This window comes from Microtus oregoni, unplaced genomic scaffold, assembly GCF_018167655.1.
Source record: "Microtus oregoni isolate MIOR12 unplaced genomic scaffold, Mior012 000049F_ref0000343, whole genome shotgun sequence".
Taxonomy (NCBI): Eukaryota; Metazoa; Chordata; class Mammalia; order Rodentia; family Cricetidae; genus Microtus; species Microtus oregoni.
Window position 1 is genome coordinate 3,726,598 of NW_024543223.1, and position 14,886 is coordinate 3,741,483.

The window sequence follows — 14,886 nt, forward strand, 5'->3', positions numbered from 1 at the left end:
CCTTGGCCCTTTAAACTAAGTGGATCCCATAGACACAGGAGACGACTTTGGTAAAGCAATGCTCTTGGGTGTTGACTTATGGATTGACGTTCTGACACTTCCTGCTTCCATCAGGTTTGTGCCAGTTACAGGCTGAGAGGGCCTAGACTGACTGGTGAGACAAGCTCAGGCTGGCCTGTTCTCTTGTAGGGGGAAGTCTTCTGTGTTGTGAGGCCTGCCCAGCAGCCTTTCATCCTGATTGCCTGAACATTGATATGCCTGATGGCAGCTGGTTCTGTAATGACTGCCGGGCTGGGAAGAAGCTACACTTTCAAGACATCATTTGGGTCAAACTTGGAAACTACAGGTATGAAATAAAATTCTGTGCTTTTGTGTCTGTATTTATTTAAATGTTTTTGTTTTACTTTACTAAGTATTGAAAATTTTGTCACTATGAAGAATCTGTGAATCTTGTTTTTAATGTTTATAATAGGTGGTGGCCCGCAGAAGTTTGTCATCCCAAAAATGTTCCCCCAAATATTCAGAAAATGAAGCACGAGATTGGAGAATTCCCTGTATTTTTCTTTGGGTCTAAAGATTATTACTGGACGCATCAGGCACGGGTATTCCCATATATGGAGGGGGACCGGGGCAGCCGCTACCAGGGAGTCAGAGGGATTGGAAGAGTCTTCAAGAATGGTATGGAGATTTCCCAATGGCGTGTAGATGGCATTCTTATACGCTTGTTAATCCTAATTTCTGTTCTTTTGAAATTTGATCTCTTTAAAAATTCCTAGACTAAACATTCTATCTCTACTTCTATATTAGAAAAAAAGGAAATTTGCAGTCTGATGTGTCTCTTGATGTATGTTTATGCTATTTAAAAACTTTCACAATATTAGCTTATAATTAATTTCATTAAAATGAAGTAAGGGCCGGGCGGTGGTGGCGCACGCCTTTAATCCCAGCACTCGGGAGGCAGAGGCGGGTGGATCTCTGTGAGTTCGAGACCAGCCTGGTTTACAAGAGCTAGTTCTAGGACAGGCTCCAAAACCACAGAGAAACCCTGTCTCGAAAAAACCAAAAAAAAAAAAAAAACCTAAAATGAAGTAAGGCTTTTTTGCTAGACAGTAGTATTAATCCCAGAACTTGGGAGGCAGAAGCAGCCTCCAGAAAGAGCCAGAGTTCTCATGCTGGCAGCATGACCCAGAAAGCTGCCATTTCAAAACCACTTAGCTTTTTTTCTGCTACTGTTGAATCAGGAAAACCTCTCTTAAAGGAACCATGGCGTTAAGCCATGCTAAACTCTGTTTTTTCTGTGTGTGTGTGTCTTAAATTACTTTTTAAGCTTTTTTAGGTTTTTCATGGATTTAGTTAATCACAATGGGATTTGCCATGGTAGATGAAAATGTATGCCTTAGGAGCTGTTGGCTCCTTGCTGCTGAGAGTTTAGCAGATATCAAGCAACAGTAGCCTGTCCTCTTTCCTTGATGCCTCAACATTCGGGGGCTTCAAGAGGACTGAGTAAGAATGGATAGTTTATTAGCCCAGCAGTGGTGGTGCACACCTTTAATTCCTGCACTTGGGAGGCAGATGCAGGCAGATCTCTGTGAGTCTGAGGCCAGCCTGTTCTACAAAGGAAGTTCCAGGACAGCTAGGGCTGTTACACAGAGAAATCTGTGTGTAAACACACATACACACACACACACACACACACACACACACACACACACACACACACACAACCAGATAGCTATCAAAAGATAACTTGAAAATCATCAGAAAGGAGAGATTCTGGTAGAGATTGGGAACCCAGTGAGTTTGATATTGTACCAAGTGATGAAGGTGGGACTCTAGGCTCCTGACTCCTGATACTGACCTGCTATTAAGTCATGCCTGCTAATGACTGACTAGCAGCTGCCAGCTCAGCTCAGTCACTGACCTGGCCTCACAGTGACATTGACAATTTGCAGATTGGGTATTGATATGGCCTCTGTTGATCTGAACTGGTGCTTCTTCTCAGAGACCTTTTACTTTAAAAGGAATAAAAGTTCACTTTTTTTTTCTAAGTACAGTATGTTCAAAGCACTGATACTGTTGCCTTATCCTTAGAATTCAGTACAGAGAGTGGGTAGTGCTTGATAGAAACTCAGCTGCTAGGCTTTGTTCAGAGCTGACATAAATCAGCTCCTAGTGTTTAGTCACTGGGGATGCAGGCATCTGTCTGCCTTTTACAGTGTTTCATAGCCCTTAGTTTCAGGGAAACTTGGAACTCCTTAAAAATATATTTACTGAAATATATTTCTCATATTCTGTTGGCTTTTTTAGCACTGCAAGAAGCTGAAGCTCGTTTTAATGAAATCAAACTTCAGCGGGAAGCCCGAGAAACACAGGAGAGTGAGAGAAAACCTCCACCATACAAGCATATCAAGGTGATGAGCATGTCAGGATTATGTGTACATGTGTGTGTCTTCCTTCTCAACGAAGTGGTTTTGATGTGGCTCTTGGGCTACAGATTTTTCAGTCCCAGATTATAGTTATTAAGCGGTCTGTCAGAAACTATCTTTGTGGGCCCAGTCATGATTATCAGAATGCATGTTTCTAAGGTGAGCCCTTGAAGGCACAGTATGAGTGTGCAGGGATCCAAGGACTCTATTTACAAAGTAGAGTCAGGACAACTTGTTTTTTCTTATAGGTGAATAAACCGTATGGTAAAGTCCAGATCTATACAGCTGACATTTCTGAAATCCCAAAGTGCAACTGTAAGCCCACAGATGAGAACCCCTGTGGCTCTGATTCAGAATGTCTAAACAGGATGCTGATGTTTGAGTGCCACCCGCAGGTGTGTCCTGCAGGTGAATACTGCCAGAACCAGTGTTTCACTAAGCGCCAGTACCCTGAGACCAAGATCATCAAGACAGATGGCAAAGGGTGGGGCCTGGTTGCCAAAAGGGACATCAGAAAGGTATGCCATATGTCCCCCTGCTTTTTATACTGTATAGTGATTCTTAAGTGTATGTTTGTGTGTTCAGTGGAATGTGTGTAGATATGCATGTGCCCTGACATGCATGTAGAGACCAGATGACAAGTTTCGGGAGTCAGGTCTTTCCTTCCATGTGGGTCCCAGGGACTGAACTTAGGTCCTCAGACTTGGTGGCAAAGTACTTTTACCCACTTCATCATCTCACTAGCTCTCTCTTCCCCACTTGTAAGAATTAATGGCTCACCTTATTCCCTCCCCTCTTCCTCGCTCTCTCCCTTCTTCCATTTTGGTGGCACACCTTTAATCCCAGCACTCAAGAGGTAGAGGCAGTTCAAGGTCAGCCTCGCCTACAAGGTCAGCCTCGCCTAACAAGTTGTAGGACAGCCAGGACTTCACAGAAACCCTGTCTCTAAAAAGAAAACAAAAACAAAAATTAAAAAAGATCACTGAGATGCACTCTTCCCCAGCCTTATTCCTTGGTTGCCTCAGCTGTTGCTTTATGTAGACTCGCTGTGGAGCCTGCCTGTCAAGTTCTTCACAACCTCTTTCCTATTAGAAACCTGCATGTAATTTACTACTTAAATGGACAGTGGGTTAACAAAGATGCTCCTTTAAGGCAAGACATTGTAGAAAACAATCTGGGATGTTGCTACTCTGAGAATGCATGAGTATATCTCCCACTGGCAATCTTTATAAGGATGAGATTATTTGAATTTGAACTTAATGAAGGAGCTCTAGAAACCACACCCCTGAGGTATTAACATGTTATCCTTGAATAATTGATGGTGTCTTGGTATCTTGAACCCTGATTCTAAGAATTGGCCGGTATGTACTCAGTTGTTACATTCTTCTGATTTCCAGGGAGAATTTGTTAATGAGTATGTTGGTGAGTTGATTGATGAAGAGGAGTGTATGGCAAGAATCAAATATGCTCATGAGAATGACATCACTCACTTTTACATGCTCACCATAGACAAGGTAACGGGAAGTGTGTCTTTGCTATTCATTCATGACGTCTTGAACATGGACCTGGAGGGTTCATTACCCCTATAATTGGCCCTTGTATTTTGGTGATATTCTCATTTCATCTCCTTAGTAACTTTCCCCAATCATCTGCATATTTTTTTCTAAATGTAGAGCTGCCTTTGGCATTGAACATCCTAAGAGCCATGTGTGTCCACAACAGAAAAAGTGTATCAAGATTCTTCTTAATATCAAGGGGGGAAAAAAGGGAAAAAGCATAGACATGACCATTGCATGTTATCTGAGCTACATTGTAGAGTGGTTTTGGCTGTGCTGTGCTCTATTTGCTTATGAATACTGTGTTTTCCCTCTCTGTGTGTTTCCAAGACTCACTTCAAACTTCTGAGTGCAAGCACTTGTCTGCCTCAGCTTCCCAAATATGTGGAATAAGAGGCTTGTGCTATTTCCTAAGACTTTGTAATTTATAGTTTTAAACATCTGGAACCTAGTTGCTAGATGTTTTTGTTATTCTCGGAATAAAGGTAAATAGGTAACTAGGCCTAGGTAGAAAAGTGCATCAGAATGGTACTCTTGTGCCTTCCATTACCAGTAAGCTCAAAACCCAGCAGAAAAGTGGGGCTCTGTTTAAAAGACACGACTTAAATAATGCTTGAAAACAAGATAGAAAATGTCTATGGACCAGGCATTTTGATTCTGGTATCTGGGACTATAGGGACTCTGTAGAAATTGGAATGGCTCCAAAGTCCCCAGCCAACAGTCCCTCAGATTCTCAGTCTATGGAGTATTATTGGGCTCCTGTCATTTGCTATAGGCAGTGGGAGTTGGGCCTTGTCGTTGTCAGGACAAGATTAAAATATTTTTAAAAAGATACAGGAGATACCCAAGCCAGGGATGATGGTGCATGCCTATAATTCTATCTCTTTGGAGAAATAAGGCAGTGTAGGATCCTGAGTTTGAGGTCAGTAATTACTGACCTCAAAATGCTGAGGGGATGAAGGGGAAGGAGGGAGAGCAAGCAAGCCTATGTGCAGGCATAGAGCAAGATGTTCCCAGCTAGCCCTGAAAGGATTGGTGGTGGTGGTGATGTGTGTCTGTTTCTATACATATACATGTATGACATGTATGTCTGTGCCAGAAGAGATGAAATAATCTGATTTTCAGTTACTATATTACTAGTTTTAAATGTCCAGTTTTCAGCTGAAAAAAAAAACCTAAGATCTAAAAAGAACAAAAACGAATTAATTCTAAAGAAGATCTTAGCTCTTTAGGCAGAAAACTTTGAAATTACTTTTGTTGTTTTGTTCTAAATGTTGGAGAATCCAACTCTAACCCAATAAATTCTAGGCAAGTGCTTTACCACTGAGATACATCCTTAGCCCTGATTTTGAACTAGCTTTATAGCCCACTAGCTTTATGACCTTGAACTTGGAATCCTTCTGTCTCAATCCAACTTAGTGTGGAAATTACAGACACAGGCTACTGTGCCTGGTCTATATAACCAAGGCTTTTAAGTTAATTAAAGACCTCAGAGGACTGAGCATGGTGGCCCATACCTATATTCCCAACATTTAAGAGGTAAGGCATAAGGATCCTTCCCATGTATGTAAAGAATTGAAGGATTAAAGAGAGTACCCTTATAGATGTATTTATTACAATTAATTATACACCTGGCATATGGCTCTGTAGTAGAGTGCTTGCCAGCATGTGCAAGGCGGGTTCAGTCTCCAGATACACACACTCACCAAAACAAAACAAAACCCAGTAAACTTTTATGTCAGGTATACTTTAAAATAATAAAAGAATTTGAGACTGGTTTAGTTGGTGAAATACTTGCTGCACAGAGCATGAGGACCCAAGTTCAATCCCCAGCGTTCACATAAAAAGCTGAGTATGGTAGCACACTCTTTATAGTCCCAAAGCTAGGGAGGGGGAGACAAGAGGATCTTTGACTTGGTGGCAAGACCAGGCTAATTGGTGAATCCTAGATTCCAATGAAAGAATTTATCTCACAAACAAGGTTTGGTGGTGAGGTAAGATCACTCATTGGATAAAGGTTTGGCAAAAACTTTATGACTTTAGAGTTTGATTCCCAGGAACTACATGGTAGAAGAAGAGCACCACCTCAAGGAAGTTTTCCTCTAGCCTCCACATGTGGCACATAATTAAGAAAGGAAATGGATATTTAAAAAAAAAAAAGACGGAAAGTTTTACAGAAATAGCATCCAAAGTTGACCTCGCCTCTACGTGTATGTACACACATATACATAGCACCCACATCAGGCAGCTCCCAATTGTCTGTAACTCCAGCTCCAGATCTGACACCTTCTTCTGTCCTCTATTCGTAATCTCATTCACATGACATGTAGTCAGAGAAAAAAAAACATAAATAAAAGTAACTTTAAAAAATATTCAGTTGGAAAGCTCTCAAGTCAGCTAGCCTGGAGTACATGATGCAGTGTTAGAAACCAGAAACTCAAAACGAGCTGGAAGCAGAGAACTAACTTCTAAACAGTTGTCACACATGTGCCTGCAGTCACACTGTGCACTTTTTAAAGCATATATTTACTTTGTGTGTACATATGTGTGACTGTGCATGCTGTGGCACACTTGTGGAGATCAGAGACAACTTTTGGAAGTCAAATCTTTCTTTCTGTGGTATGGACTATTGGGGTTTAAACTGAAGTCATGGGCTTGATGGCAAGTACCTTATCTTGTAAGCCATTTCACCAGCAGGTAAATGTACAAATACAGCTGAGGTTGATTCAGTGATAGATTTTCATCTACTGTCTAGAAAACCTTGGAGTTTAAAACAACAACTAGTATAGTAGAAAGCAGATCATTTCTGCTTTTATTCTCCTGAGGTGAATTCTGAGTTCTGGGCTGAAGTGATATCCTTTGTTAGCATCCTGAGTGGCTAGGACTGCAGGCATCTACCCACTAAGTTTGACTTCTCCGCTTACAACAATCAATGGGCGGCACAAGCATAGTCTTCCAGTGTGGTTGCTTTTGTAGTGCTCTGTGGTCCACAAGGCACAGCTAGAGGTGCTCTTGGCAGAGATTCATCCCTTCTCGGACATGTAATTTTTTACCAATTTATCTTTGATCTCAGAGATAAACACTGAAGAGCAGAGATCCTACTGAGCTGTATATTTGGTCTAGAGGTTTTCAGGGGAGAAGCTACAGCTGTGTATCTACCTGCCTATCTTCTTTCTGGTCTGAGCCATAATAAGTGCTTCTTATTCCTCCATAGTGCTTGGACCCTTGAATTTCAGTGAGTCAGTTCCCAGGGCCACTGTGTGCTTGCATTTGTGATTTTGCAGACTGCTATCTCCGAACTGTCAGCCTGTGCCTGTCCCTCTTATGGCAGCATAGCATCAGCATCGTGGACAAAGTCCATTGTTTGCAGCCAGTGGGAACTCGAGCATGCTGTGCTTGTACCTCCTTTGCTCTCTAGGAGTGGATGCTGCTTGTCTTTTATTAATGGAGTTTGCTGTTGTCTGGCAGTGCTGGTTTTGTATAGGCTCTTGCTGCCCTTCCCAGGTCTGTGACACTTGTATTTTTCCTAGCTTATTTGTTGCTGGGGTGGTGTTACAAGTGCCAGTTCACAGTCTTCACCACTCTCACTTGGGTTCAGTCTCTCCTTGTGTTCTGCCCTTCTGCAAGAATCTGGACTGGTTGAGGGTTGTCTGGTCCAGGTGGACAACAGGATACCAAGGTTTTCAGTATGACAGACAACACTGTATCATCTGATACAGCCTATGGCATTAAGAGGCTCTTTAGAGATAAGATGTTAGCTGGGCATGATGGCGCACGCCCTTAATCCCAGCAGAGGCAGGCAAATTTCTGTGAGTTTGAGCCTAGTCTGCTACAGTGTGAATTACAGGACAGCCAAGGCTGTTACAGAGAAAAACCTTGTCTTGGAAAAAATAAAATGAAAAAAAAAAATTAAAGATGTCCTTGACTTTTTATCCTGCAGGACCGCATAATTGATGCTGGCCCTAAAGGGAATTATTCACGATTCATGAACCACAGCTGCCAGCCCAACTGTGAGACCCTGAAATGGACAGTGAATGGGGATACACGAGTTGGCCTGTTTGCTGTGTGTGACATTCCTGCAGGTATATCACTGGGGTCCTACAAGTTTCTGGTGCCATATGGACAGGCAGAGAGGCACTGGCTGGTATTTGGTGTGGTTGGGTTTGGAAAGGCTCTAGGATAGTGATTTGGAAGCTTTGTTTGGGATATCTGTTTTAAACAGCAAATTGATGAGGTATATATGAGCCATGCCAGGGTGTATATGAAGGGGGTACGTTTTCTTGAAACTGATTCTTTGACATCCACTGCCACAGAACAATGGCCTCTAACATTGTATTGTGTCTCTTTTAGGGACAGAGCTGACATTCAACTATAATCTTGATTGTTTGGGCAATGAAAAAACAGTCTGTCGGTGTGGAGCCTCCAATTGTAGTGGGTTTCTTGGAGACAGACCAAAGGTAAGGACATCACAGCTTTCTGTGAAGCTGAAACACATAGCTCTGGTGGCATCATGGCATCTAGGAAGATTACATTCTAGTGAGCCATAGACCTGTTGCTGTTCAAGGGCAGGATCCATGTAGCATGTGGGTTGAGGTTAATGAGATCCTCTCTCAGTATAGGCTGCTTGTTAAGATGACTTCATTGATGTAATTCCTGTGGAGATGTGTGACTTAAACATCAGAAACATGGATTCAATCTTGAAGGCAGGTCCACATTTGCTCCTAAGTATCTTTGAAAGTCTTTCAGGCCTCTTTTCCAGCTCCTGTTGGTGTTCCTCAGGTTGTAGAATCCTTACTCCAGCATTCTGCTGCTTCTCATGAGGTGCCATGTGGTGTTTGTCTTGACCACTTCCCTCCATTGTCCTACTAGTTACTTGTTGTTTACATTGCTGTGTATAGATCTCTCAGGGCCCATACCTGCTAGGCAAGTGCCCTCCCACTGAGTCACACCTTTGGCCACCAGTCCATTCAGTCTAGTCACAAGTCATGCTTGCTTGATGTGCCGGTATCATAGTTACATGCATTTTAAAATAAAGTCATATTCCAAGTCCTTGGAAGGGCATGAATTTTGGGGCATTCCTTGTTGGAACAAAGGTTAGGACAATCATAGGCACCTCCAACCTGAGCTGGCATCTGGGCACACCCTATAGATGTTTTCTGAAAGACTGCTTCACTAGTTTGCCCTTAAATATTTTAGTTAGGGTTTTATTATTGTGAAGAGACACCACGACTATAGCAGCTCTTATAAGGGAAAACATTTAATTGGGCCTGGGTCCAGAGGTTTAGTCCATTTTTATCATGTCAGTAAGCATGGTTGCATGCAGGTAGACATGGTGCTGGAGAGGTAGCTGAGAGTCACATCTGAATCCACAAGAAGAGAAAGCCACACTGGGTGTGGCTTGAGCATTTGAGACCTCAAGGCCAGTTCCTACTACACTTTTCTCTGACAAAACCACATCTACTCCAACAAGGGCACACCTCCTAGTAGTGCCACTCCTTATGGGCCTTTACTCAAACCACCACACCTACACTGCTCATAATTTAGTTCTTCTATATTGTGTTTTTTTGTTTTTTGTTTTTCTTTTTGTCTTAGCAGGAGTTGCCCAAGGTATAGTGGGCCATGACCTGCTTTATGTAGGTGGCATGCCCTTTTATTTTGTGATGCTAGGAATGGAATCTACAGTCTTTAGCTATACCTCCAGCTCAGGCACCACTCACCATGTTGGAACAGCCCAGGAATCTGTATCACTTTGGACCTTCCTTTTTGGGCATCTTTATAGTTTCCTTTCCTTTTTTTTTTTCTTTTAACTGCTTCCATCTATGTTTTTTTAATTGAACTATGCTTAATTCTTTATTCTAGACCTCAGCATCCCTTTCTTCAGAGGAAAAGGGTAAAAAGGCCAAGAAGAAAACCAGAAGGCGCAGAGCCAAGGGAGAAGGGAAGCGGCAGTCAGAGGATGAGTGCTTCCGCTGTGGTGATGGTGGACAGCTGGTGCTGTGTGACCGAAAATTCTGCACCAAGGCCTACCACCTGTCCTGCCTGGGCTTGGGCAAGCGGCCCTTTGGTAGGTGCTCAGTACCCATGCAGCTTCTGACAATTTGCAGTGCACTTGCCTGCCATTCTTATTCAGCCTCTCTTAATCCATTGGGTCTTATCTAGTTGCATATTCCTTGGAAGGTCAATGTGGTAAATATCCCCAGTCCAGGGAACCAACTGGAGCACAGGGTGGGAGCAGGCAGTAGCTTCCAAAGCCCAGTGTTGAGTGGTCATCTCATTAGTGCCAAGATCTAAAATGACATGCACGAGGCTCTACTGAAGAAGATAGGTTCTACTGCAGCAGCCTCACCATGACTGGTTTTGTCATTAGGCGGCCTGGTTGTAGGACATGTGACCTAACTCTCTTCTCAGGACTTGTAGGCTCTGTCCCTAGAGATCACACAGAACTGGAAGACAATAGGCTTTTCCTCTTATGTACTCAAGAGTGGTCACAGCATCAGAACAAAAAGTTAGAATTTCAAAAGAAAAACTGTAAACACTTGACCCAAGGACAAGAAACCTAATAATGGTTTTACATATATATTTAAATTTGACAGTTATCCCTACCCTAATCTTCAGAGATTCACATCTAAGCATAAAACCATTTCCTTATAAATAGGCAAGTCCCAAGCTGGGTGTGATGATGCACACCTTTAATCCCAGCACTCAGGCATTGGCGGGTGGACTTCTTGAGTTTGAGGCCAGCCTGGTGTACGGAATACGTTCCAGGACAGCTAGGGCTACATAGAAAAACCTTGTCTCAGAAAACAAAACAGGGCCGGGCGATGGTGGCGCACGCCTTTAATCCCAGCACTTGGGAGGCAGAGGCAGGCGGATCTCTGTGAGTTCGAGACCAGCCTGGTCTACAGAGCTAGTTCCAGGACAGGCTCCAAAGCCACAGAGAAACCCTGTCTCGAAAAACCAAAAAAAAAAAAAAAACAAAAAACAAAACAGTAATACAAAAGGGCAAGTCAGAGGGCAGCTGTTGCTATCAGTAGACTCTGCTAGGGACCAACAGCAGCAAGCTGCCCTTGGTGTCTTATGTAATGCTCCAGCTGGCCTGTAAGTATACTGTAGTCTGCAACACTTGGTACCTACCTGGCCTTTGAGCATCAACTACTAGCTTCTCTCTGGCAACTGAAATGCAGTCTCTTGTGTTAATTTGCATTTATGTGACTAGCCAGTCTTATTTATTTTCGAGGCAGGGTTTCCGTGTACTTTTGGACCCTATCCTGGAAAGCTCTGGTAGACCAGGCTGGCCTTGAACTCACAGAGATCTGCCTGCTTCTGCTTCCTGGGTGCTGGGATTAAAGGCATGCACCACCACCGCCTGGCCGACTAGCCAGTTTTAAAAGTAATTCTAGTTAGGTATGTTGGTACAAGCAACTCAAGCAGAAGATGACTAAGTCAAGGGAAACATACTTTGTGGATATTAACTTAGTACGAGACCAAATGCTTGAGTCCCTTCTGGGCCCAATCCCAACACTTTTCAAGCCCTGAAAATGTTAAAGCTTGTTTGCTGATGGTGTATTTTGTTTTGCAGGGAAGTGGGAATGTCCTTGGCATCACTGTGATGTATGTGGCAAACCTTCTACCTCATTTTGCCACCTGTGCCCCAACTCATTCTGTAAGGAACACCAAGATGGGACTGCCTTCCGTTCCACCCAGGATGGGCAATCCTACTGCTCTGAGCATGACTTGAGGGCAGAATCTGCAAGAAGTACCAAGACTGAGAAACCGTTTCCAGAATCACTGAAGTCAAAGGGGAAGAGGAAGAGAAGACGGTGTTGGCGAAGAGTCACAGAAGGCAAATAGCGCTTGGTCAGATCCAGGGGTGGCATGGGACAGCCAACCCTGCTTGTAATGGGAAGGCAAGCACGGCACTTGCCCCAAGGACCCAGCTCATAATGCTATGACATGTATAGGCCTCCTTGGGTGGGAAGGAGCACCTTCTACCACTGAGCCATCCTCAGCAGCTGTGCTGCGTCTGCACTGATGCTTGTCAGCTGCACACTCAGCGGTCCAGGACAAACAAGCCTTACTACGCAGCATCACCGCTACACTTGAATCTGAGACCCAACGTCAAGGTGCCCTCCCATTTTTATTTTAGATTAAAGTTATGATTGAAGATTAACTGGCATGTGAAATGCTTTTATCTTACCTAAAATGTATAGAATAGAATTTTCTAAAGGTCACTATTAGCTCTATCCTGATGGTTCAGGCTTCTACTCACATACCCCACTCAGGACAGACTAGGACTCAGGCCCTGTGCTACTCCTAATCAGGATTGATCATTATTTTGCTCTTTTGAAACAGCCTATGTTCTTCATACTAATGTGAATTTTTCCCTCAAAGTGCTGTTTGCACTTTGAGTGGTTGTGGTGTTGCAAGATTCCTCTCATGACTTTCCTTTGTGTGGACTTGACAACTAGTGATGGCAGTGTGTCCTGTGGAGCAGTGCAGCTGCCTTCGTTGTGGCTGTTTTCTCTAATGTCTTCTGAACCCACATTCTTGGACCAACATTTGGGGGAAAACCTTCAATTGGTTTTTCTGTTTCTGGCATTTATTCCCAATATACTTTTGCTAAAACTGTTTCAAATTATTACCAACTAAAACGTATTTGAGTTGTCAGGCAGATGTCAACTATTGAGCGAGCACGGAGGACACAAGGCACACAGCCTGGAGCCTAGGCTAATGCTTGCTGATGTGCTCTCTCCTCTGTGCATCTGTTCGCTGAGCCCAAGCTTCGTTGCTCTGTCCTTCCACCAGGGCACCACATGGTCTCATGGTAGACTGGTCTGATGGTACCTGTTTCCCTAATGATATTTAAATTTCTCTAAAAGCCCAGCCCAAGGGCTATTAGATTCTTTGGCAGGCTTCCTTCTGCCTTCTCAGGAGTGTATCTTGGCCCTGGAGAACTTGGACACTGAGAAAGGAGACCTCATGCATTCCATTGGGAGGGAAGGTGTAAGCAATGCAGCAGAAATTGGTTTTAGAAAACCCATAAAGCAAAAAAGCTTAAACTCCTATCCACTAAGTTCCTAGCAGGGTTTGCTACTGTTGTCCTGCTGCCTTCCAGCCTTGGAGAACTGCAATCGCCATTTAGAACAGGATTGACCATTCTTAATAGTCAGGGTTGTGCGTCAGCCATAACACTTGCAAGCCTAGCATGTCATGACCACACCTTTGCTCTTCTCTAGTAGTAGTCCCCCAAAAGTTTCTTTGCAGGCAGCCTATGGCTTGGCTTCCATAGGCACAAGCCTAGTAACCTCTGGTGACATCTGTTTGAGCAGATGAGACAAGGAGCATTTTTCAGTTTAGAACTTAACCTGGCTCAGACTGTCCTGAAAATATTAGATTGGCTCATAAATTTGTCATCTGTGCCCTACGTTTAGAAGGCTGGTGTGATAGGCCAGACAGCCTCTTCACATGCACACAGCCCCTAGGCCCCAGGGACCTCCTGGGGGCCCATCTTGTTAGTTGTCCACCAACTATGAAAGAGCATCAGAATTGCTTTTGCAGCACATTGTGGGGGATCAGATTAACTTTCTTTTTTAATGTTAAGTAAATCTTGAGAATTTTGGTTCCAAGTAACTATTTATCATCTTTCTGAAGGAAATATTGTGAACTTTTTAAACAACTCATCTTCCCAAAAAGTATTAATGAGTAAATAACACTAACTCTGAAAACCAACCGAAGACCAATATACAAAGCTGAGTAAAGTAACCCCCTGGGGTGATAGCCTTTCCCACAGAAGGTGTGACTCGGGATGTGCCAGGTGCTCTGATGAGCCTGAAAGATGTGTGACTTTCTGACCATCAGCTCCAGTTGTTGTTTTCTTTAATTTGAAGCAAACCAAATGAAACCTGCCCAGATTCCATGTTCCTCAGGCACCTTCAGTATCCAAAAACCAGCTAGCTGTTCCCTAACCAGTACACACCTATGTGTGTGTACCTCTGCAGGGTGGCAGCAGCCCAGGGGTGCAAAGCCAGTGTCCACACCAGCATTGGTCTAAGAGAATGTGGAACTTATAGCATTTAAACCTAGGCACCTGTAAGGCAGTGCATCTCAGAGTGACAAGGATTCCGGTGCTAGCTTCTGAGGAATTTCCTGGCACTAGCACCTAGGACTCCTGCCAGGCAGGCACACTCAGGTTGGCATTTCTGATGATTTCCAAGTGATACTTGTAGCACTATGTGTGAAGTGCCCATCTTCCAGAGCTACTTTATTTTCAAAAATTAAAGATAAAAATGTTTTGATTAAAGTTAATGCAAACAACTGTCAGTTGCCAAATCTCTCTTGTCTACAAGAGTGTAGCTGATGACTGTTAGTCAGTAGAATAAACGCTGTGTCCATATGTATCATGGTGCCCCCGTATCCTGTTGAGATGTGAAATGACCTATCAGAAATTAAATTTAAGTTTAAATGTGCCTATTGGTGTCTAAACTTCATACAATATAAAGTCAGATTCCTTTTAGGAATGCTGGGTACTGTCACCAGACCTGATAGTGAAGGCTTAAAAACTTGAAGTTTGGGAGGGAGGGGGGAAGTAATATTGAAATATAGACAATAATTACCAGTTGGGGGAAAATAGCATTTAAAGTGGAAAGTTGTGTTTGGAAAACTGTATTAAGTATTTTTTTATTAAAAAACTTTAAAGGCCTTTTTCTCATACTTCTTTTATATGGGACTGTGTTTGACTCCTCCAGCTTCCTGGGTGCTATGAATTCAAGGCAGTTTAGGCCCATTTCTCAGTGCTGTGGCTTTGACTTTCCTGTTGCTGCCTCACTCTACCCCCAAGGCTGCCTTGCCCATTACCTACCTGGTTTTTTTTGTTGTTGTTGTTGTTTTTCAGGTAGTCTTGTTAT

General features: G+C 43.2%; 1 protein-coding gene across 4 annotated transcripts in view; it reads left to right on the forward strand.

Moving 5' to 3' along the window:
* The window catches only part of LOC121436390 (histone-lysine N-methyltransferase NSD2), a 69,465-nt gene extending 54,790 nt beyond the window's left edge, over positions 1 to 14,675 (forward strand). For all 4 annotated transcript variants that reach the window (XM_041636224.1, XM_041636223.1, XM_041636227.1 and 1 more), the window contains 9 exons: positions 190 to 346; positions 473 to 678; positions 2,308 to 2,411; positions 2,675 to 2,944; positions 3,824 to 3,940; positions 7,923 to 8,064; positions 8,333 to 8,439; positions 9,842 to 10,046; positions 11,562 to 14,675. In XM_041636224.1, coding sequence (XP_041492158.1) covers positions 190 to 346; positions 473 to 678; positions 2,308 to 2,411; positions 2,675 to 2,944; positions 3,824 to 3,940; positions 7,923 to 8,064; positions 8,333 to 8,439; positions 9,842 to 10,046; positions 11,562 to 11,833 — 1,580 coding nt within the window. In that variant the 3' untranslated portion in view covers positions 11,834 to 14,675. The remainder of the gene's footprint in view (positions 1 to 189; positions 347 to 472; positions 679 to 2,307; positions 2,412 to 2,674; positions 2,945 to 3,823; positions 3,941 to 7,922; positions 8,065 to 8,332; positions 8,440 to 9,841; positions 10,047 to 11,561) is intronic.
* The last annotated feature ends 211 nt before the right edge of the window (positions 14,676 to 14,886 follow it).